This window comes from Ornithodoros turicata, chromosome 1, assembly GCF_037126465.1.
Source record: "Ornithodoros turicata isolate Travis chromosome 1, ASM3712646v1, whole genome shotgun sequence".
Lineage (NCBI taxonomy): Eukaryota > Metazoa > Arthropoda > Arachnida > Ixodida > Argasidae > Ornithodoros > Ornithodoros turicata.
Window position 1 is genome coordinate 139,608,024 of NC_088201.1, and position 24,499 is coordinate 139,632,522.

A 24,499-nucleotide genomic window follows, 5' to 3' on the forward strand; every position below is an offset into this window, starting at 1 on the left:
TGGAGCTCCCCTGAACATCAGTGCCGGGCTCTTCGCTCCCTTTTCGTTTTCATGCAGGCCACTGGACTCCTTGAAGAGCTCTAAACAGAACTCCGACCTGTCGTTGCTTCATTCTCACCATAATTCATCCTCTCATATTAACCACTGTGAAATGGGGCAGTGTCCTGTGGCTACCACGGGGAAACATCCCATGTCATCATCACTTCTTCATTTATTGTTGTTGTTGTTGTTGCCTGCTTCACCAGATACCTGCGGGAGGATACGCACGATAGATATGACAAATGAAATAGCATTAAAAGCTGAGTAAACTGAGTTTAATAATGAGTGACATGTACAGTCAGAGAAATCATGCGTCGAAGTTGGAACCAAACTGCGCGAGAGGGCATGTTCGCCATTTTTTATAGCACAGAGTATTGCACCTGCACGCCAAAATTTGCGCTCGAACTGCTGGCCTGCAGGCATACTAAAGAAAAAGACAAAATCACTACAATATATCTTAAAACTTAAGAGACAAACGCGTGCAAACACGGCAAAACTGAAACACTCGAATTCAGGGCGGGATTTTCTCGATTTTTTGCACGAAAACTATTGGGTAGAAATTATTCATTTTACAGCTGCTGTAGAAGCTCATCATGTACGATGAGCTTCTACATATAAAAAATAATGAAAATTCACGAGGTCGATAGGACCTCCCTGCCTGAACTGACGTGAAACCGACCTTCTGTTACCCCATAACGATGACCCCGCTACAAATTGTCATTTTAAATTCTTCTGGACTTTCGCTTTGTTCGGCGGCGTAACCGATTGAAACCGTAATGTCCCGTTAACTTGGTTCTGAAGTAGAACAATAGCTTACTACACATAATAAGAAAGCCTTGATACGTCTGCTAGGTACGTGTCATGTGGATGACGGGAAGCGCGGTAATGCGTTCACGCTGGATATATCATATGCGAGCCGATATACATTGTACTCTGGGCACGAAATGTCATGGCGCACTTGAATACTGTTAGATGAAATTTCACGTCTCCTATAACGCGCATGCATTCGTTCGATTTGTGAGTGGAAGCGTTCACCTAAAAAGGCAGGTAGCACAGCGGATAGCTGCGCGCACAAGCACGTGCAAGTAACATGAAATCCGGCGGAGTTGTACTTTCCTTTGTCTGGGGTGTCGTTGCTGCCACTGCCAGTAAGTACACAAATTTGCCACTGCAAATTCCGCGAGTCGTGAGCCAGAAAGCGTTGGCGCATTCAAGAAGCTTACACTAAGTGGTAGTGGGAGAGAGGAAACGTATGTTCGCGTTTAAACATCAGAAAGTTCTCACTCGTGCACCATGCGTATGTTACCCCAGGACAGAAGACTCCTGACCTCTTTTCCCAACGCACTCTGGACCTCACTCAATGCATTTTCCGAGCGGGATACATTTTCTTCAAAACATCTGAAAAGAGAATTTGACTAAACAGAATAAATACGTCCAACGACAATTCCCAGTCCACGAATGAATGAGAAGAGGCTTCCTGTACGCTACCGGATATTCGAGCTAAATTTAGGGGCTGGCTATGTAACATCGATGAGAATTTCGCATATTCGGTTGAGCTGTTGTCTCTCAGAAGCTCGGTTCGTGTTGCTTAGTAGTCCATTCGTGTGATCGCTTTATCTGAACTCGCCACTAGGTCGAAATATTAATTCTTTCTGCACTGCGAGCCCTACTCTTTCTCTCCATTCGCATTCTTCTTCCTGGGTGCACCGTCTTTCTTTCTCACCTGTGTGCATGTTTCATTGCATGACACCACCCACGTCACAGAAACTGTGACATGGGTGGTGTCATGTCAGTGCTCCGCGACAGTGAACGGAAACGGTTCACTGTCGCGGAAGGCGCAAGCACCGATACACTCGATATCTCGTAACCGACCAGTACTGCTCAAATAACAGATACATTTTTGCATTACATGATTCTTGTGAATTCACAGTTGAATGGTATGTACATATAGAGTAGGTGTAGTAAAATATCTCACCTTCTGAACGAACTGTGGTCGGGATCGCCTCATCTCATACGTGTTCCATGGGCAGTGTGAAGAAGCCACGCAAAGTAGTAAGCTCCATGAAGAAATGGTTTCATTCAGCCTTACATACATTTGAAAGCGAACTCGTTCGTCATCAGCACGCGCTCCCGCAAAGCCTGAAGCGTCGAAAGCATGTAGTACGCATCCATATACCTGAACGATGAACGTGGTGGTTACAACAGCATGATAACAAGACGTAGGCGTGAAGCCATGTGACGTACCGTTTTTGAACTTGTATCTCGCGAACTACGAGCACTACACTGGCAAGCTGCGCTATGCCTGCGCTATGAAGAGAGTCCATCGGTCGCAAGCCGTTTAATTACGCTTGTATCCCACGCAGGTGGAACAAGTTATGAAATCCCAGAAGAAATCACATTTCAGGTTTACGTCGCTTTCGACGACGTCCTGCATACCCATTTTAGCAACACCAATCGGGCAACGCAGTACACCAGCGTGTTCTTCAACGCAGTAAGTTACACTGCATTACTACATTGCTCTTTTTTGTGTCGTGGCAGACCGGTATTATCGAAAGGCATCCTACACACCGCAATATGGTTGCCTAAAGCATGTATGATATCACTTTTAACACGTTTTTAACTTTTCGAATGAGGATCTGGAAGGGAAGAATAGAAGAGACGTAACGTGGTACAGAGAAAATTAGCTGAGCTACTATCTTCTGTATTTTTGTCTCAATAGAGCAGAGACAAATAATCGAGCTTGCACCTAGCTCGCAAGTTAACTTTAAATCGGCATGAAATTAGGTCTACGAAATGAAACATGTGGGGATATTAATCTTGTCCAGAGAGGATACCCACTATTCGTAGAGTGCGTATGGGAAAACATGCAGAGGAAATATCTACAAAAGGAGGAAGGACCATGATAGAAAGGTGCATACACACCCTTCATCGCCTGACATCACAGATTGCATACTGCCTTGCACGACTGCCTGCTTTTCAAGTCAATGTTAACACACAAGAATAAATCCAATACTTTTTCTTTTCCCATGCGCGAAGCAAGATGAAAGCGCCACCGTTCGGCCATTCTGTTAATGTTTTCCACCACACACACACACACACACACACACATACATTGGGTGGTGGTGGGGTGGGTGTTTTCCACCAGCTCGGCATTTGACTATCCACATATCGGACATGGCGTTCGAAATGTTTCCACATTTATCAAACCTGGAACCTGGAGGTAAGTATGTTCATTTAAAAAGAGAGAGACAGAGAAAAAAATAACGACGAAAGCAGTGGGATCGCTATTCAAAAAAGCAAAGAGAGAGAGAGAGAGAGTGTGTAGGCAGTGACCACAACAACGTAACAATCTCGCGGGCTGTTAATGAGTACTGAGGTTCCTAGTTAACGGAAGAGAGTGGTGGTGACAGCCAACTGGAGGCTGCAGGACGGCAGGCGGAGCAGGCTTCAGGTGCAGGACGGAGCTAAGCAGAGTGACCAAAAGGAAAAGTGCCTTTTCCAGGAAGACTACCCCATATTGAAGAGAAGAAAAGGGAGGAAAGGGGGCTAACATTTAGGAGTAGGTTGGTGTCTTTGCTACCGCAATGTCGAGCTAGGATAAACTCCAAACGCAATGGGCGAATAAAATGCCAGGACACATTGTAATCTCGTCCCGAAGGACGCAATGTAGTCCAGGTTGCACATGCGGAAAGGTGTGGTAACCCAAATTATAGCGAAGGCACATATGATGAAATTGTCGATCTCATGTCGTATCCTGCCTGCGGCAGGAATGGGTCGCGCTATCTTCCATAGCCGTTGTGGCCGATTATTCATGCAAGCTAAGATTAAGTAAGCGTCTCCCTTATAATGACCAGCGCGGTCACTACAATTTAAAGAGGAAATTAATCTCACCATGCAGATTAACCTCCACTTTCGAAAGATGCAGAATCCGAGAATCAAGTTCGAAGTCGTCATGTTTCACAGTCAGGTAAGAATTGTGCCACCAATGTAGTAGATACTTTTTGTTCGCATCCAGGTTCCACTACTGACTAACTGGAATTCTGAAATGAAATATTATAGCTTATTATTCTATCAGTTACATTGTCCATCCCACGAACGTGTGGGGAATTGACGGAGTTCGAACAACAAACTCGCAGCTTTTGCAGTGAATGGCAGTCGTTGTAATGACTGGCAATGAATAAATCTCGCATATAAATATAAAAATATATAAACAAATCAAACGTCGAGTGTTTCACGTGTGGAGAGGCATGCACGTCGAGTTCGAGTCTCAAACCCAGAGGCTAACTAATCAGGGTGCTGATGACTACGGGACCGACGAAATCAGACGTTCCCGTTAGAGGGACTATCGCATCCCACCCGGTTATGAAAGTATAGTGCCGGCTTGCTCCACGTCCGTCATTCATAATAACGCCAGAAATCCGACATGGAGTGGTGGCGTTGTTCATGCGCAGTTTGATATAACAATGGCAAGAGTAGACCACGCATGTTGAGAGTTTTCCGGGATTTCCTTTCTGCGTACGTCTGCCGCACAAGGCCGATCAGTTAGCGCCCTTCGGCACGGGTGACAGCAATCAGGTTGTGGCTGGAGGGATTTTGGTAGCCATGGGAACCAATGCACCAGGCAGTCCCCGACACTTCAAAGAGGCGGTCACCGCAAAGCTCGATCAAGACCATGCCTAGCGACGAACAGGACAGTTCCTCAGACGAAATGGCCGACGAATGATTGTCCAAGGAAGTGACAACCGACACGCTTCGATGTCAGAAGCAGTTGCAAGTTTGCACACATATGAGTGACCGTTGAGACGGAGAACTACCTGCAAAGAAACCGAAGTTAATACCAGCTTGCAGTCTTCTCACATGAAAGCTGGTACGGTACATCATTTTGTAACTTCCGTCCTTGCAACTGATACAGTCCCACAGTCATCTGGAATGTAAGGACACAATTAGCCTCACTTGTAATGTACGCCGTTTCTTCACCCATGTATGCGGTCCTCGCCTGCCGCCATTTGCAATGCGTCCACCGATGTCTGCAACAGAACGTACTTCATGCTCAAATACAAGTAAAACGTCGGCGTCGTACGATGCATCGCAGCTAGGTTCACCTATTTTTCTTGTATTTAATCAAACATTAAACCCAGTGAAAAGCACGGTTGTCATCCTTGTCAACGACGAGGTGCAACGCAGACAACGGGCGTGAAAGGAAGGAGAGCTATGCGGAAGAATACGCGGTGCCATGTCACTCCTCACCGGCCTCACTGGCGGAGCAATGTAGTGCGCTCCAACAAGGGCACACATATTCAGCGGGCACGCAAACAGCTGAACAAGCACACGAGTACACAGCTTATGAGGCACACATATTATTCAGCGGGAACACAAATTATTCCAAAGGCACGTGACAACGACATGTCAAACTACAGACAGTTTTTGTGTATTGTTTTAGTTGCCCTAGCATGTTCCCTAGCGTGCCTCAGTGTTCCTTGCCCATGCGAGAATGTTCTGCTTGTTGTGATTGAGTAGCCCATTCTACCAATATTGAAAATGTGTTGTTCAAACGAGAGCACATGGGAAGTGTGAAAAAGACATGCCTCCATGTAATCTTATGCGAATGTATCGCTATTACCATCGATGGCAGACGCTATGCTTGTCCACTAAACGTCAAGATCAAGTGTCGGTAAGTGCATGAGGTGACGCCACTAGATTGCGCAAATGGCTTTTTGTACTTATCTCAATCTCGAGTAAATTTTGTATGATGGCATTTCCACCCAAAAAAATTGATGCTGTTGACAACGGATGATCCCACGGGTGGCCCATGTGCTTCTATGTACAACTTTGTATTCAACCCCCCCCCCCCCCCCCCATATACATAGACTTCTGTTCACAATTTTTATACATTTTTAGCCGGCCTTTTCTATACACAACTTTTATACATTTTTGGCCATAGGCATAGCAAGCATATAGAATGATATAGGAATATATAGGTGCTATGTACTCAGTCTATAGGCCGTTTTCATAAGGGTGACGCGTCGTCGTCATCGTTAATGGGTCGCCAAATATTATCCGGTTCCCCTTGGTAAAAAACTAAAAATTCATGTCATACTCCTACAGACAACATACAGCCTCCCGAGGAATCCCAGACATCCCCACCTTCGATGGAGTTGACTTAGGGAACGCTTGCATGTGATGAAAACCGCCCACTTCGTTCGCCATCAATTGATTTCTCTGAATTGAACTCTGAAATTTGTAATGTTGGCATACTGGAAAGCGTGGATCGACCCAACCATGGCTGACTCGATACCCGAGTCAGCCACGGGAAATTTGGGCTCGTGCAATGACACTAATCTGAACGAAGTTGTCGAAGCGTTCATCGGGTAGCACGTGCTACTCAGACACGAACAATTACTTTACCGCTTATCGCGTTAAGTTATACAGTTACCCTCGATTTATGAACACCCTCGGTTCCCCGAAAAATCGTTCATAAATCGAGGGATTCATAAATCGAAAATTCAGTTAACTGAGTACTATCGAGCAAATGGAACAGTATTTCCGAGTTGGGATTGTGTTTATAATGCCATATATTGCGTAATTTTGCTTTTGACCATGCCTTCTGCTGTATCAATCTCACAAAAAACAGACGTTAGCGCATTCACACTCTGTTTATTATGCAGTACTAAAGAGTTTAATTTTGCTTTGGACCATGCCTTCCGCTGTGTCAATCTTGGAAAGAAGAGATGTCACCACATTCGCACTGGACTGGTCTCGGATTTCCTCCGGGATTTTTAACCTCCGTTTATTAATCTCCGGGTGACAGCGACCACCTTATTCATCAACTGAGGTCTGAAACACTTGGTCGCATCTTGTGCGACCCCGGAAAACCCGTTTGTTGTTCGGATTTCGAGGGGTTAAGAACCGAGGGTGCAATACCTGGAAAACGTTTTGTCCGTTCAGGCGTCATTCATAAGACCACGGAATTATCCCTTTGAAGGTTACTGTTGACCTCGGAACGATCCGTTCATAAATTGAGGGCAAAAACGCTGGGCAACTCCTAGTTGGTTCCCAGAAATTCCGTTCATTATTCGAATATCGAGGTTCATAAAACGAGGGAAAAATGAATGGAAAAAGTTTGGTTCCCCGTGCTCGTGTTCATAAAACGAGGCAATTCATAAATCGAAGGTTCATAAATCGAGGGTTGACTGTATACTGCTTAACCCTTTGAAGGGCACTACATTTAGAATCAATTTTTTTTGTCATAATACTTTGTGCTGTGCCTCATGACATCTCCCTGAAATCCGCCAGACATTTTTTTCTCGAATATTTTGTTTACCCTTCGGGGATATAAGGTGGTACTACACGTATTTAACCAGCGCACATTTGGTGTCAAAACATTACCTCGTATGATGGTCTAGGATACAGTTGCGTTCCTTCGTCATGCAAAGCCTGACATTGCCCATTTGATGTCAAAACATTACCTCGTATGGTAGTCTAGAAAATCCGATCAACAAAGATCAAAGATGTTGACCAGCACACGCTTCTCTGTCTTCACTTTAATTTTCCCGCGCGCGCCTTGGCGCGAAACGAGCGCGTTTGCACCGGCATCCCCGGGATGGCGCTCCCTGAGTGTCGTACCGTCGGGTGATAGGGTTTCAATGCCATACCACTGCCCGCTTGAGGTACAGAAGGCGAAAACACGGGTGGTATCAGCATGAAACCATGCAGCACGATTATTTTGACGGTATTTGGCTGCACTGTAAAAAATAGTCGTGAAAAATATGGGCATATCGCCGCGAAAATAAAGGGCGCGAACCCGTTGTTTCAAATCACACGCGTTTGCTGTTATTTCGCTGGGGAGGAGGACTCTGGGCATGCGCACTGGATCTGCATGGCCCTCACAGCAACCGGCACTCGTGTGAGCAACGCAAGTGTGCCCCGACCGTCAAAGTCAAAGCTGTGCCTGCCCTCGTGGGCTTTCGCAAGAAGATTTTGAAGGTATGTGAACTCTTATTATGACCTTTATGCTGTCATCTTTTTAGAATAAAGGGAAACATGCGCCGCCGTGACCAAATACGTAGTGTATGGTGCCTTCTTCAACGGAACGCTGTCGCCTTCCGCTGTGTTCTCACTTGCCACACTGTCCACGTCGTAGCCATGCATGTTCTTCAAATTTCCCTCTCAAACCACTAAAATGAGCAATGTGTAACTTTCTGGAACTAGTGGAAGGGTGTGCGTTCACCCGCGTGAACATTTGAAATGGGCCGGAGTTCACCAACGCCGGTTAACGAGATTGAACACTCAACCGAGATTGAGGATCCTTTACACCTTTTTATTAATAAGATTAATTCGGGACGCTAGATTTGTTTTAGAAATGCTTGACAGTGCGTCGAAAGAGTTGAGTCGCAATTCCAAGTCGAGGGACCCTTGATCTCGTTTAACCGACGTTGATCGAATGAGGCCATGTGTACGCCCGTCGGCCATATAATTTTTAAGTGTTTGCACCATTTATGAGGCAAATATCAATGCTCTATACAGAATGCATCAAACAAACATGTGGATAAAACAGTAGCAGAAATGTTGGTAAAAGCGTTGGCGAGACGTATATTCCCTTGTCCCGTGTACGCGAGAGTATCTTCGTTGTTAGCACCAAAAGCGTTCGACGACATCTCCTGATATGAGCGGGTATCAAGTTACGGCACCGCACTGATGGCACACCAGCAAGAAGAGCACGTTTTCAATGGGAAGAATAACGATTGCGCGCCTCTGAGTTTAACGAAAATCTGGCGATGGGTTCGCGATAATGATGTGACACGTTTCGTTAGCTGAGATGTGTTTGCATGATGAAGTGATAGTGTAGCCGCACAATACTTTTTTTTTTTTGCTACACAGCTTTTACTCTGACGCAGACAACACCAATTCCTTTTCAGGCATCTACCTGTATACGCTCTTTTTTAATACTTTTGTCGGCTTATCTCTTCCTCTATTATTATCAAGCAGCAAACGAGTATGTACTCTGCTGTGAATGTAAACTACCTCAAGTATACCATTACGACTATCAAAGGCACTTCCAAATACATTCATGTATACATGAGGTATCTGTGTCATATTCCCAAGGAGACTGGAATGGAAGCCGCAAACAAGAAAGTTGCTGCAGCCCACATAGGGCACCCGTGATGAAAATGGCTGCCCAGGACAGCATATCTTTGTGTTGAAGCCAGTCTGCGCATATTTTAATGGAGACATATTTCTTGGTGACACACATGGAAAAGAAAATATCAAAGATCAATGTAGTATGATTGGCATGTGCAACATGGACTCTCAGATCATTTGCAGCCACTGCAATAGATTTATGGTACATCTCTCTCCCATAGTGTCATGACTGCTACACTTCGACAACCCTTGGACAACGACAAAATGCTAACTGCAAGGAGCGTGGAGAAAGTATTTGCGCTTCAGCTTGGAGTGTATTTCAACTACGATGTGCAGTACCTGCCACCAACGTTTCTTATGTTCGAATTCATGCAATAGTATGCGTTCTCCTATATTTATCGTAAATCGTTATCACGTAATCGACAACTACTCCGCTGTATTCATGCTTGTAGTGTTCATAGTTACCGTGGGGTGACAATAAGCTTTACGGCCATGTGTTTCAAATGTTTCTTTCTTCTGTCTTTATATTCCTTGGTTTCACACATGCTGAAAAACCTGCTGCTGCTCTACGCAACGTGGCATTATTGGACAACTGGGTTATCATACATTAAAAAGTGATAAAATCCAAAAAAAGTCATCGTGCTTCGTCTGTGTTTCGTCTGTCCGTGCCCCTGCACTGGGGATTTATCGCTTTTAGAATTTATCATACATTCACTTGTGGACAGCTAGGTTTGCAAATTTTATTGTGACACTTTCGATTGCCGAAGGAAATTAGCAGCCATATCTAATTCATTAACAGATGGCCGACCTGCCCATGAAGCTGGGAAGGCAGTCCACCACCTGACATGGTACAGCATGAAAAATTAGGATTGTTGAAAAATGACCTCCTTTTTATTTCACAGTAATTTTGGACACACAAGCCCTGAAAGAGGAACAAAGCACCCCCAACGGTAAACAAGATTAAGTGGCATTCCTGTTCGCGTTCTATCGCCCCTCTGCAAACTGGGGTAAAGTTGAAAGGTAGGTATCCCTTTAGCCCTTTCTTAGTCTGCAATTTCGTATTAATTATTTCTATTTGGTCCACATTTCCGAAAATTTCATACTCTTAACCATTTACCAATATGCTTTTGAGTCCCTATTTGTGAGTCTTGATATTGTTCATTGAATATTCTTCCACATGTGTTAGTTAGGATAAGCTGAATACTACAGCGTAGGCACAACAGATATTCTTCTGTGCTTTCACGTACTTTGTCTGCGTACGTGCATTGTGCTTTTTTCAGGTGCACTGATTCAAACAGTGTGTGAGCACTGGAGTTTGTACATAAACATGTCTTGTCTCTTCGTATGCATTACACACAATGTTCCTAATTTCATGTTTTGTTCTGATTTCAGGAGCCGTTGCAAGCTGCCGTTCTGCAAAAAGTTACTGCACTGTACACTTTAGTGAATATATTGTTTTATGAACACATAACATGTGGTGTGGGTGTCCGATAATGATACAGGTCGAACACGATTCCATAAAATGATAGACAGTAATTTTTACAGGCTGGTGCGTGTTTCTATAATACAGTATCCCATCATAATCTCCTTCTTTGGCGTCTAAGACGCTAGAAGTATAAATAAATAAAAAAAAAATAAAATAAAATAACGGTGAACCATTAAACAAGAACACGGACTCAACTTTTACATGGGGTGAACACGTAATGTAGGAATACAGCGACATGTGAATTTCACGAGTTTGTGTCGTATATCTCGAAAACACTTTCCCGTATTTTTCACGGTGTTCACAATTAATACAGCTGCCATGCATTTTCACGTTTTTTTCATGGAATATTTTTTGCAGAGTGGTTAGTGACAAATCATTCGCCCATTGTTTGCACGAGGTAGCGATGTTAAACGTTTTCTACTGGATAACGCAGGGTAGCTCATTGAATTTTAACATGTGAAATGTATTTAAAAAAATGAAAAATATATCCTTTTGGACTTTCTAGTGAGCAAATTAAAAGACGCAGTTGTGTAATATGGCATCTTGTCTTGAATGTCACAGGGAAATCAACTAAAAAATACTGCATTAAAAACTGAAAACATAACATAATACTGTAACACGCAGAAGACACAGAAGTAACAGATATGAAAGCGGTCATATAGCAACCGGTGTAATCACAAACCCTAGCCAGGATTATTTCGCGGCAAAAAAGCAAGCTCCACGGGAGAAGGGTTGACCTACTTCTGCCTGATATTTTTTCAGCGAGTGCACATGGAGGCGTTCTCTACAATCTCGCGACGCGGTCGCGGAGGAGGTTTGCGGACAAGGCTCGCCATCCATGTACAGTCGCTATTGTGGGCAGGAACTCGAATGTCTTTTCTGAGTTCGTGCGAAGTTCGGACAGCGACTGAATCTTAATTTATGCTGACGAAGCCTATTATCTAGGCGTTTGAGTTTTGGACCGATTTAGTGTTGGCCACAGGACAATGTGTATAGAATTTGGCATTTCCTTAAGTAACCTATAACATCCCATGTACGTCAGAAAACTACCTCTGTCATGGCGTTCAGGGGAATTCGAATGCTCTTCGAAAAAAAATCACGGGAGGTAAGAAATATTATAAATCATCATAGTGTCGTCATTTTTCATTTCCGTGTGTCATGAGTTCCACCTCATCACTGTGTTCCAGGTAACGTGTTTTCACTCCTAAAGGTTCTAACGAATATTTTTATGTTTCGGTCATTTCTCCTGCTTTCATATCGAGAAAATCTTTTGCAACCGACGAATATTTCCATTGAATTATTTGTACTTACAGTACATCCCCTTTACGAAGCCTGCTCTTATCTTGGGTGACTCAAAATATGAAGTGGATGCTACCAGCAGCCTCGGTTCCCTCTACAACTTCACACGTACAAAAACACAGTTCGAGCCGTCAGATATTGTGTTTGTCTTCTCAGGGTGAGAGAAAATTACCCATAGTATCCTTTTTCTCTGTATGGGTATTAATAGTATGAAATAGTAGTGAAACACTGCGCGGAACCAGGGCCTTCATCTCTCACGGTTCCATGTGGTACAGCAGCTCGGCAAGACACATAGAAATACACATAGGATACAACCCACCAACAACTGCTAACTCGCAACTGGCAGTTGTCTCGTCTGTCTGTACCGTTTGTCTGCGTGTCTTGCTCGGCTGCTGTTCGACATGGATGCATAGCAACTACCCTGTTGTCTACGCTTTCGAACATCCTTGATATGGACTGGAGGAGCGACCACTGCCAGCTAGAGAACAGACTCCCTAACTTATGTCATATGCGCCCATTTGCCTAAGTCGGCTGCAGGCTATATCAGCCTAACCTCCAATTGCCTCAGTCGTCAGTAGTATAACGGGGACCGCTATAAGAACATCATTTTTCTAATCCAGTTCTAGGAATTTCTAATCCACAACCAGCCAATTCTAATCCAACACAAGCCTGTTCTAAGCCCACTGGTTGGTGGCTCCACTTTGATTGACAGGCCCCCTTTTTGGCTCCGTCCCTTCACGCTGATTGGTTCAAGATGACTCTACTATGATTGACAGGCCCCCTTTTGGCTCCACCCACTTCACGCAGATCGGTCCGCTCCAAACTTACTGATTGCCGATTGGTCCATCCACTTCACGCTGATTGGCTCCTTCTAAGCCAGCTGATTGGCCACCCCAGATACCCTGCTATGGCTCTATCTTAGATAGACAAGAGGAATACATTGCAATGTTTATTGAGTACATGTTTTAGAAAAATCATGGCAGTCTTGGAAAGGTTGATTCCTTTGATGCTGGGTATGGTTCCTCGGAAGTGACGGATCATGTAGACGTCTCCGGGCCAGCGACTAAGAAAAATTTCATCCTCCATGAGTTGACACATTCCACGTGCACTGGATATCTTCGTAGGTGTCGCTCCCGCCCAGCAATTGAAGGCACGCGCATAGCGATCCAGTAGCGTTCTTGTCCAGCTTAATGCCGGACCACATAGGTACCACATTCCTGTCTCTGATAGCCAAGATATCGCCAGGGCATTCATGCACGTAGGTGTGCTTACCCTTCTCCAGCTTCATGCTAGCAGTACAGTTGCAGGCACCCAGCACCAGTGTGCACGACACAAGCGAGGAGAGAACGAGGTACCACATCTTTCCCGTGGTCCAAATGACGCTACACCTTCTCATCCTCTGCATTATCTGAGGGAAGAAAGAATGCCAGGTTAAATCCCACTATCAATGTCATCCACTCAAGCTTACCATATTTGCAGCTTCCGTAGGGGTACGAGTCGACATCATTGTAGAGGTATCGTTTGTCTTCGTATGCCATCAGACGTCTTTTCACATTTCTGTTGGTGTACATGCACTGTTTCTTTCCCACTATTGACGCCTCTTCATGCGATACGCTAGTGTGCTTGAATAGGGTATCATGGTACGTATCATGGCAGAGGTGTTTGCGCACAATGTTTTTTTGGACCCCTTTAGCTCTTGCAATTTGTTTTCCCCCGCCTAATTTGATGGAATACATTTTGGCAGAGGATCAGAGAATTCGTGTCAAAGTAGCAGGAAATCACCGGACAAGTGAGCTTGCTCAGCAGGGCTTCGTTGCAGAACGAGTACATGGTTAATTTACTCAGTTTTAAAATCGCAAAGCCAATCTGCTTGGGGAAATTGCATTGCACTTTTCTTTTGCACATTTCGTACATGACGCAATTGGCTACTCGAATATCCGTCATGTTATCCTTGATGTCAAATAATGCGGTTATTTTCCAAAGACCGCATTATTTGAGATTTTATAGAAATTTTTCTCGAACGTTGTGCTCGAGGCAACGCGTCCCGCAACATAGTCCTTGATGTAGGGACGCTGGAATGGTGCCTGACGAAATTTTAGAATTTTGTGAATTTTTGTCACCCTCATGCCGGGTCCAGATAAAGCAGCCCCACATTTTTGCATGTATGGCGTTCCCTGCTTACCGTATGAACTTCCGGTGGCGTAGGATGACGCATTTATCCTGTACAAACGCACAAAAAATCGGAGTAACCCAACTCCAGTCAACAAAAAGTTATCCACGCAAACGTTGCTCTCCGTGCATCCCGATTTTCCTATACAGAAGTCAATATGGCGGTCACGGCACAGTGGCGTCTAGCTACCGCTAGGCGTACCAAATCTCGTTTTGTTTCTGTGTAGGTGGTACACCCAGCAGTAGGGCAATGCAGCTGTGCTATACTGCAATGTTCCATGTGAAATACACGGAGCGAAGTTCACGTTGTGAAGGATTTTATTGCGCAGAGTTTGGTTACCACGATTTTTTTTCACGATTTCCACCGCATAAATGCACCGTCCTACGCCGCAGGAAGTTCGTACGGTATGCAGGGAACGAGCAATGTGCGAAAATGTGGAGCTACTTCATCTGCACCCACCCTGTACAATAGAGTGCGAGGTGCGCGTAATGAACGACGTACTCGACCTTGTCCTTGCACGTGAGCAACAGCTTTTTGCTGTTAGTTGGCTGATACATTAATTCTTCGTGAAGCCCTCGCTGGAATGGGAAGAGCCATTCGTTTGGGACTTCCGCCTTCTCAGGAGCCAGGGGGAAGTACCGCGTTAGAGCATGGATAGATTTTGGATACTACAAGTCGGGCACGTACACGTACCCCACGTCCGAATCCGTGGGGTGATGCATAAAATCCACGGAGCTAAAATCCTCGACCCACACGAAATCGCCGACGGGGAGGTCCTTTATCATACTGAACCTGTAAAGATTGTTGCAATCTATGTATGATATGGTACACCTCCTCTCTATCGGGATCATAGCCACTACACAGGGGGTTGTTAGTCAGCAAATGACGCCTGCTCGCCTGACAGAGCCCGCCCCTAACACCCTATTCGATGGTTCTGTACATGTCCTCGTCGATAATTAACTCCAATTTCGCCTGCATGTAATTTAGAGCGCATTGCCAAGAATAGGACGCAGGAGAAACACAATGAAGCAATTCAGATAAGCGCGCGTCGTAGCACAGGCGTCGGAAGTGCTGCATTATGTCAGCATGTAATAGAGCATCTGTTTTCAGGTACAATGCATTATAATCCCTTAGATTCGAGTATCCAAAACGATCAAATACTTGCAGCGCATACTGGTAGTCTTCGTCGCTTATATCCTCCCCGGTGAGGTCGTTTCGGAAGGCGGATTTTGCCGGAAGAGCCAATTCATTGTACTCCGCGAAGGAATTAACGTGCGTGTACGGGAATACACCTTCACCTTTACGAAGCAGAATTTCGTAGTCGCTTCAGTTGTTAGCTGTTGTTCAGTTGTTAGTTTTTAACACAACGAGAGCGAGACTTTTTAGCGTTTCCTGTCAAAAAATACCACGCGCAGCAGATGCTTATCCTTGCGTGAAGTCAGTGATGTTTGTGAGATCAGTGAAGTTTGCAGCCAATGATGACGGAGTGATATTTATTTTATTTGAGTCATTAGTGACTCACCTATTTATTGAATGGTGGTGTGCGTATGAACATATGCAGACTGGTTTACTTCAAAAATTATAACAGCTGTTGTGTATAGCGAACGCTATTGTTCTTTTACCCATTCCGCTCCGTAGTATTTCTTGCAAAATATTTGGATGCATGCAAATAAAAGTACAAAGAAATGAATACCCTTCTGTATTATAATTGCTGCACAAAAGCACGACGCCGTTTTTCTTCTTAGATGTGTAGACATGTATTCCTGAGTTGCTGTGCTGCTTTTTTGGTTTGCGGTATCGTATTCGGACAGAAGGCCTATTGTTTCACATTCGCATATGTGTGTACCGCATGTTGACGATGGTTGGATAATTATTGACCTGAGGAATAATATGGCTATATGTGGTTCTGAATATACTTCCGGTTTTTGCTCGTTGTGGGCACAAAATATGTGTGTGTGTGTGCGTGCACGTTTGTGCAGCTGGGACCCCACTTGACAAGTAACTTCTTTGTCTTTGACTTTTAATAATATTGTCGATATTGCTGTATACTATGTCGACTGCGTGAAATATTGGTTTAAAAAAAACTTGATCGCATTTTCAATAGAGTAGGGCGAGGTGCACATGGTATATAGGCTTGCTCCAAGCAGCGTGCTTAATTCTTATCGAATCGCTCACGACCGTAGCGAGAATTCAGAAAGCAGAAGTGAATGGCTGTGTTCCTCAGTGTTTGTGTTTGCCACCCAAGCTTAATTTCAGAGAATATCGTATTATTCTGTTCAATAATTTTCTGATTGTAGAAAATGCGGTTTGTAATGCCTGACGCTTTGCTATTCGAGCAAATGTGCGCGTGTAATTTCTTATTTTTCACAGCTGCTCGTTGTGTCTGTGTTTTGTGTGTGTGTGTGTGCGCGCGCGCGGGTGTGTGGAAAATGTTAGTGAGTGTTGTGTTTGTGCAGCTGTGACCCCACTTAACCAGTAAGTTCATTGTATATGCCTTTTCGTGTGACTCGAGTGATAAATTAATGTAGTACTGCGTAAAATGTTGGTTTAAAAAATAAGGTTGTTGCATTTGTTTAGCAGTACCCTTCTTATATCAATTTTTACCTGCAAAAATAATTCAGCGTATATTGCATTATGCTTTCAGGGTAGAAGTGATTTTCCCTGTTCACTTAAAAGAATTTGTGTGCCATTGTTCTGTGCTTTCTTTACACAGGGGCAATGCAAATGTGCTTGAGCATGTCACGCAAGGTTAGTTTTCCTGGAGAAATTTAAGAGAATATCGTATTACGCTGATCAATAATTTTGTGATAGTAGAGAATGTGTTTTGTCATGCTTCACACTTTGCTATTCCAGCAAAAGTGCCTGAAAATTTTCACTGCTCTTTGCTTCTTTCACTGCTTTTACACAGAAGAATTCCGCTTGGTACAGCTGAATAGCATTCTATCAGGAGAAGTGTGTTTGTTTTTGTTTGTTAGATGCTGTTGCTTGACAGTATTCACTTTGCTCGATGTTGAAGTAAGCTGTTTGCGATTATGGGTATTCGAGCGGAAATGCTGTGTCTGGGCGCGGAGCAGAAATTCCTATCACCCTCTGTGGTATTTTTTTTTCTTGGCGTGAGCCTGCTTCACTGCATGACAGGGCGCTGACGGTAGAAATGAGAAGAACTTGGAGCACTTGACTCCTAGTAAGCAACATTTTAATAGCAAAATCACAAAGAAAATACCATTTTTGTTTTAGTCGTGAGAGCCTCCATTCAGTTATTGCGGCAATGGGTGCGTTGAGCTATACATTTCTTCAAGCAGAGCGCTTTGTTCATACTCAATAGCTCGGGAATTCTACTCGATCACTAGAAGTGAATGGGTGTGTTTGCCAGTTGGCCACCAGTTGTTAGTGTTGTTGTTTCTGCATTTGTCGTGCTTGGAGCTGTGTTCGAGCTTCGTTTCCCCTGTAAAAATTCAGAGTATGTATTATTTATGCTGTTCAATAATTTTATGCCAGCTGAAATGGGTGAGTTTGTCAGTTGACGGTAGTTTGGTAAGATGCGTTAATTGTTGAAGTCATAGCTATTTTGCTATTAGAGCCGAAATGCGGGTATCTGAGGGCTTAACGCTTAGTGTAGAAATTCTTGCCTCCACGAGATGAATCTGCATTTCACTGCAATTTGTTCACTTTAAGTAATATTACTGAAGCTCCATAACCACTGTGAACAAACAAAAAGGGGTGCTTTGTGTGCCTGCTCATGGAAGCAACTTGCAGATCGAAATGACATGTGATGAGAGCGAACTTTGAGCCCAGGTGCAACACTGGCTTAGGCGGAGGGAGCATTACATAAAGCCAAGGGCAAGCTGCGACCTTGAACATGCAGAGCAGGTTATTTTTAGGCTATGACGACTCCCATGCATGTTGGGGCATGCAGTGGGGTCGCCGCTATATAAGTGGTGAGGATGTATAGAGAGGCAGCAGTCTTCACGTCGCTTCGAGAGTGTGCAGAGTTCGCTTCCAAAGTAAGTATTTTTCATTCCAGCTCCGTGGCGCATATTTTCGTAGTGCCTCTTCTTTTTTCAGTGCCTAAATCCGTGTTCTGCTTTTTTGTCCTCATGATATCGAGGATGATGAGCCAGTGGAAGATAATTCACCATCTTCTCGAGACAGTGCACCTGGTACATTGTGTGCTCACGTCGAACGATCATATCGTGGACATTTCCTTCCTGTCATTCTTTCAAACTGATAGTGCATTTCGAGGTACCGTCAAAGCGTTCGTCCTATTGGCATCTGTTCACGATCAGGGAGTAGAGGATCTGCGACAATATTTAATGAATCACTTCCACAATATGATTGCTATTTTGCGAGCGCAATGAATACCAATTAGGTTTTGCATTTGTTTCGACGTTCTAATGATGAAAGAAAATCGATGGGATATAACCGCACACATGGCTCATTTTATGGCGTTTGCTCGCGACGGTTGTCCACAGTGACGGAACTATCACAAATACTTTGATGGACGTGATTCCGGAGTCCAACAGCCGCGTTGAAAATTAGCAACGCGAGGGTCGTCGGTTTGTATCCAGTGACGTCCAAATTCAAAGTCCAAGTTCAAATCTGTATTTCCACTGTGAAAACTAAAAAAATCGGGTGCAATGGGGTACTTCCCACTAATTTGGCTAAACGCAGGAACGTGTTAACGAATATCCATTTACCAGCACGCAAGGAGGACGAATGTTTGAAATACAATATGCTCGCTCTCCTGTACCCACAGGAAAGGAATTCGCGGAAAAAATGTTAAAAATTATGCAGCAGATTACTGGTGACCAAGCCACTTCCCTGTTTCATTTTCTGATCTGGACGAATTCGAAGACAAAAACAAGATATCCTCTTCAGTTTACGAATACGTCGATCCGAGAGTGCACGTGTCGCGACCCCGCGAAACTCGAGTGTGAAAAGGAAATTCACATATTGGCTATAGATGAACATTTTTTGTAATCAAGTCCCTCGAACGATTACTGATGAGAGACAATAGGTATTTCGTATGCGAACGTTGCACACGCTCTTTTAACGAGGAAAAGAGCATGGCGAAACATCGTCGCCTGTGCGCGGACGTGAACGAAATCTTATTGGAATTTTGCGAACCGGACAAAAATTTTGTAGAATTTAATAAAATACAGTACAAGCAGCAGTACAACTACGTCGTCGCGTAGGACACAGAGTGCGTACTCTCGCCAAGTGGTGTTGGCATGCAGCGTCACGTCACCTCTAGCTTCTGTGCCGTGCTCGTGCGCACTCACGACTCGAAGGTGATGCACATCAGGACACCCCACGGTGAAGATTCGGCGAACCAGTGTGTGAAAGCTTTGATGGAAATGCGGGACGAGATGATTGCCCTGAACGCCTGGCCCACCGCGATGGTGCTGAATGATGAGCAACGGGTCGAGCACAGAGCTGCCACACACTGCACGTACTGTAAACGGGAGTTCGTGCAAGATCTACCCCGTGTCCGGCATCACGACCATTCCAAGCGATGTACTGCCGGAGAGACTAATTACATCGCGACGCTGTGCAACCCCTGTAATGTGGCGTGGACGACGAGATAAATATTACTGATCATGGTGCACAATCTGGCCTACGATTTGGCCGGACTGCGGCGGGAATTTCACCTTCTCGGGTGGAAGAAAGCTCCCTTCATCGTGGCCAGTTCCATGGAAAACATTTGATAGTTCGAAATTGGCACCTTCCTATTCACGGATACCATGCAGTACCTAAAACCGTCGCTGAGGGAGCTCGTGGAAACCGTAAAATCCATGGGCGGCACAGAGGCGTTCTAGTGCCCGAAGCAGGTATTTGGAGACGACTACGAAATTCTGCTTCGTAAAGGTGTATTCCCGTACAGCCACGTTAATTCTTTCTCGGTGTACGACGAATGGGCTCTTGGTAAATAAAGTAGTAAACCCATATATTTTCCCCGTTCGCTTACGTCATGCCACTCAGGGTCACGTGTCCTAGAAGTCTTGAAAAATAACGCGCGCTTGGTCCTTTCTTTTTTAGATCTACCAGACGTCCCAGGGACATAGAAAGTAAGACACTTTTCGAAGTCACATTGTGGACGTACAGGTAACGTCGCATACACGTGGCGGACATGTGCGACGTGTGTCACCTTTGTGGGATGTACCTGAGATATTTCTGGTTTACTGGGTCCTTGTCACACGGGTAGTCTTAACCGCGCTTAGCTTAACCGCCGTTACCCGAGCAAACTGCGGTTATCGTGAACCACAGTTTGTTGTTGCTACACGAGAGTTTGCGACATGTTAGCAGTGACCACATGATTGTGACACAAGTGCCAGGTATAGTTTCATTACGCTGTATATCATGGAAAGAAAATGAAAAATTGTAATTAAAAACCTTAATGATCATTAAACACACGGTACGATTATATGTGGGAAATGTCATTCCACGCGTATTGACGTCGGGAAATCGGAATCGCGGGGACACCGTGGTTACCTCGCAAAACCGAGATTGCCAAGCTAGGTTTCCCATCACCGCGCTTAGCGGCGTAACCACCGTTCGGTCGGTCGTGTGACTGCGGCGAGCCTTGGCCGCGGTTAGCGCTGCCCATGTGACAAGGGTATAGAACAGCTTCTACATTTTAAAACTCCTCAGAGGCAGGGAGGAAGCGCAACCCCCACTCTTGGCCTTTTCCTGTTGGACTGTGCCTGTCTCAGTTGACTGGACAATGTATCGAACTGACCTCTGACTTATTTCTGCTATGCATCAATTCCACATTCGTCACTGCCTTAATCTTTCTCATGTTGCGAATTAACCCCTAGTATGTGCCTACTTTACATCACTTCCACACACTTTCCCAATGTTGCTTCATTGCTATATCTGACCCACCCCTTCCACGTCCCTGCCACATATGATACGACTGCATAATCACGTTAACCACTCATAGGTATTCACGGTCAACACGTGAGGGCACAAAAGTTGATGAGCACTGTCACGTTCCTGTGCTGATGTGTCCCATGTTTTCTCGACTATAACGTCCATGCCTACCTACAAGCTCGTAAGTAGTATGGAATGAAGCGCCACAAGCTGTGGTTTTTCTAAGCCAACAGTAGCCAATTCTATTAGAACACAATCCATTCTAAGCCAAAATTCAGTTCTAAGCTAAAATCGGGTTCTAATCCAACACAAGCCAATTCTAAGCCATCTGATTGGTGGACCATAGCTCTTTAGCTTATGCTAATGTCATGCTGACCCTACAGCCATAGTTTTATGCTAATGAACTGGCTTGGCTCTGTCCCTTCACGTTGATTGGTCCATGCCAAGCTTACTGATCACTGATTGGCAGGCTTGGTTCTGCCCCTTCATGCTCATTGTTCATTCTAAGCCCATTAATTGTTTGGCGCAACCCCACTGATTGACCTCACTCCACACTAATTGGTTAGTCATAGCTTTACCCCACACACTGCTTGGTCCATTTTAAGCCAACTGATCGTGAATTGGTTGGATCCATCCACTTCAGGCTGATTGGCTCCTTCTAAGTTAGCTGACTGGCTCCAACCCACAATTTCTACTCATTTCTAAGCTGCCAGGACACCCCACCCCCTGCACAATTTCTGTGTCTTGCCCCCCCTGCAAGATGGCACGCTCAGATAGCTCTCTGCGAGAAATACATTGAAACACTTATTGAGTACATGTCTGACAAAAACTGTGGCAGTCTTGAGGAGATTGATTCCCTTGATGCTGGTTGTGGTTTCTCGGAAGTGTCAGATCATGTAAATGTCTCCAGTTCACGGGCTAGAAAAATTTGATCCCTGGTAAGTTGACACTTCGACCTGCATTGGATACCTTCGTAGTTGTTGGTCACGTTCAATGATTGAAGGCACGTGCGCAGCGATCCTGTAGCGTCCCTGTCTAGATAACTTCTGTGTCGCATAGGTATCATGTGGCACTCTCTGAAGGTGAAAATATTGCCAGGGCATTTGTGCACGTTGGTGTGCTTATCCTTCTCCAACTTTTGCCGGTGACGAGCGTCGGCGCACATGAGAGAAGTGAGGAGAGAACGAGGTACCACATCCTTCCAGTGACACAGTGCAAATAACACTATGCTTACTCTTCTACGGGAGAAATAATGGGGTGAAATATGTCATCCACTCAAGCTTACCATATTTGTAGATTCCACATGTGTAGGAGTCGACGTTTTGAACGTATCATTTGTCATCGTACATCATCAAACTTCTTTTTACATTTGTGAAGCTGTAGATGCAGTGTTTCTTTTCCACTATTGACACCTGTTCATGCGGTATGCTAGTGTGGTTGAATATCGTATTGCGGTATGTACGAAGGTGGTTCTATAAGTTTCCGGCCCGGGGTAGAAAATGCGTGCAAATTTGAAAATGTGATTAAGGACGCGTGGCGCCATCTATTGGAGGGCCGGAGCACCACCCTCAACCCTCTCCATGCTTTTGTCAGTTGGAGAGCGGCATTTCAAACAGCCAGGGTGCACTCTTCAGTTAAAATGGAAAAAAATCGAGTACAGCGCTGTGATAAAATTCTTAACAAAAGAGGCACTTTTACCTAAAGAAATTAAAGAATGACTGGACAACGTGTACAGGAAAGCCTCTCCGTCGTACACAGCGGTAGAAGACTGGGCTAAGCAGTTTCGACTGGGGCGAGAGTCCATTGAAGATGATCCACGCGATGGTCGTCAAGTGGAAGTGGTGACACAAAAAAATTTCTCTCTTGTCAAGGAGGAAGTGCTGAGCGACAGGCGTCTCAAGGTGAAGGAAATCTCAAAAAAGCTGGGGCTTTCCAAAACAACCGTTTTTCGCATCATCGGCGAGGGCCTGCACATGTAAGAGGTCAGTGCGAGATGGGTGCCACGACTTCTGTCGTCAGTTCAAAAGCAACAGCGCGTCGTCTGTGCTAAAGAGTTTTTGGAGCTCTGTCAAGAGAACGAAGAAGAAATATTGAAGTCAATTGTCGCAGGGGATGAGACTATGGTGCTCTACTATGACCCCCTTTCGAAAAAGGAGTCGATGGAATGGCGCAAACAAGGAGAAGCACCCCAAGAAAAGCCAAGGTCACACAATCTACAAAGATCATGGCAACAATATTTTGGGATTGTCACGGAATCCTCCTCATCGACTTCAAAGGGAGGAACAGCACAGCGAATGTGACTTATTATGCTCACTCCTGCACCGACTGCGAGACGCCATCAAGAAAAAGAGGCGCGGCAGGTTGAGTCGAGGTGTCCGGTTGTTTCAGGACAATGCCCCTGTCCTCACGGCTTCTGTTGCCAAAGCTGCACTGAAGGAGTGCGGCTTCAAAGAAATCCACTACCCTCCCTACAGTCCAGACCTGCCACCGAGTGACTACTTCCTGTTCTCAAACTTGAAGAGGGATCCCAGAGGACGGAGATTTCAAAACGATAGTGAGGTGCAAGAGGCAGTTTTCGAGCATTTTGCGGACAAAACTTCGGACTATTTTGTCAAGGGTATAAGAATGCTGATTGAAAGGTGTCAAAAGTGCATCGAAGTTAAGGGTGACTCTGTCGAAAAGTTATACACTTGTTTCGTCTCTGTGACTATTAAAAGTTGGTCCTGCCGGAAACTTATGGAACCACCCTCCCAGTAAACCACAAACGTCTAATGGACATCCAAAGGATGGTACACTGTGGATATTTTGGAAGTCTAGTAGACATCCGGGTATGTCGAGCTAACGTGGAATGGATGTACTATTGATCGTCGGAAGCTCATCGATAACTGTATAAATGGATGTCCTCTGTATGTAAGGATATTTGTCACATTCAATGGACGTGCTTGTGAGGCACTGCGATGTCTAATATTCGTCATATCGATGTTCCTACTGGATTAACATACGACAATATACAGGGTGTCATTGAATTATAGATTGAATTACAGAAAACGTGTCATTGAATTATAATAAAAAAAACTACGCCACCTAGAATCATGCGGTCAACAGCATTTCTTCTTATTAGGTTTTTGCCACCTCCTAATGTGAATGTCATGTACTCCAAGTTTAAATATGTAAATATTTGCGAACTAAACTCGGAAATTTGCCAAGTAAAGGTCACTTTTTTACCCCACCAATATGAAGAGCGTGCCGAATTCACTCAAATCCATGATAATTCACAATAATATTCACGAGCTATTCCATCGGAAAAAATAGCCTATTATCATGCTTTTCGGAGCACCGGACCGTAGCGCGTGATGATTTCTTGAGCGCAGTCGCTCTCAGTGCGACAAAAGGAGGTTCCGAAGCCGCCCCACAGAGTGATAGTAGAAAAAGTAACTGTTCCTAAAATTGGGAGAGGGAAAGCTTTATCCCAGCGAAAGTCGAATGTGATAAGC

At 44.7% G+C, this 24,499-nt stretch overlaps 1 protein-coding gene across 2 annotated transcripts in view; it reads left to right on the forward strand.

Annotated features, from left to right (window-relative positions):
• The first annotated feature begins 1,074 nt into the window (after positions 1 to 1,074).
• LOC135378648 (uncharacterized) overlaps positions 1,075 to 24,499 on the forward strand; it is a 34,980-nt gene continuing 11,555 nt past the window's right edge. For both annotated transcript variants that reach the window (XM_064611737.1, XM_064611738.1), the window contains exons 1-4: positions 1,075 to 1,187; positions 2,403 to 2,530; positions 3,938 to 4,006; positions 11,977 to 12,119. In XM_064611737.1, coding sequence (XP_064467807.1) covers positions 1,130 to 1,187; positions 2,403 to 2,530; positions 3,938 to 4,006; positions 11,977 to 12,119 — 398 coding nt within the window. In that variant the 5' untranslated portion in view covers positions 1,075 to 1,129. The remainder of the gene's footprint in view (positions 1,188 to 2,402; positions 2,531 to 3,937; positions 4,007 to 11,976; positions 12,120 to 24,499) is intronic.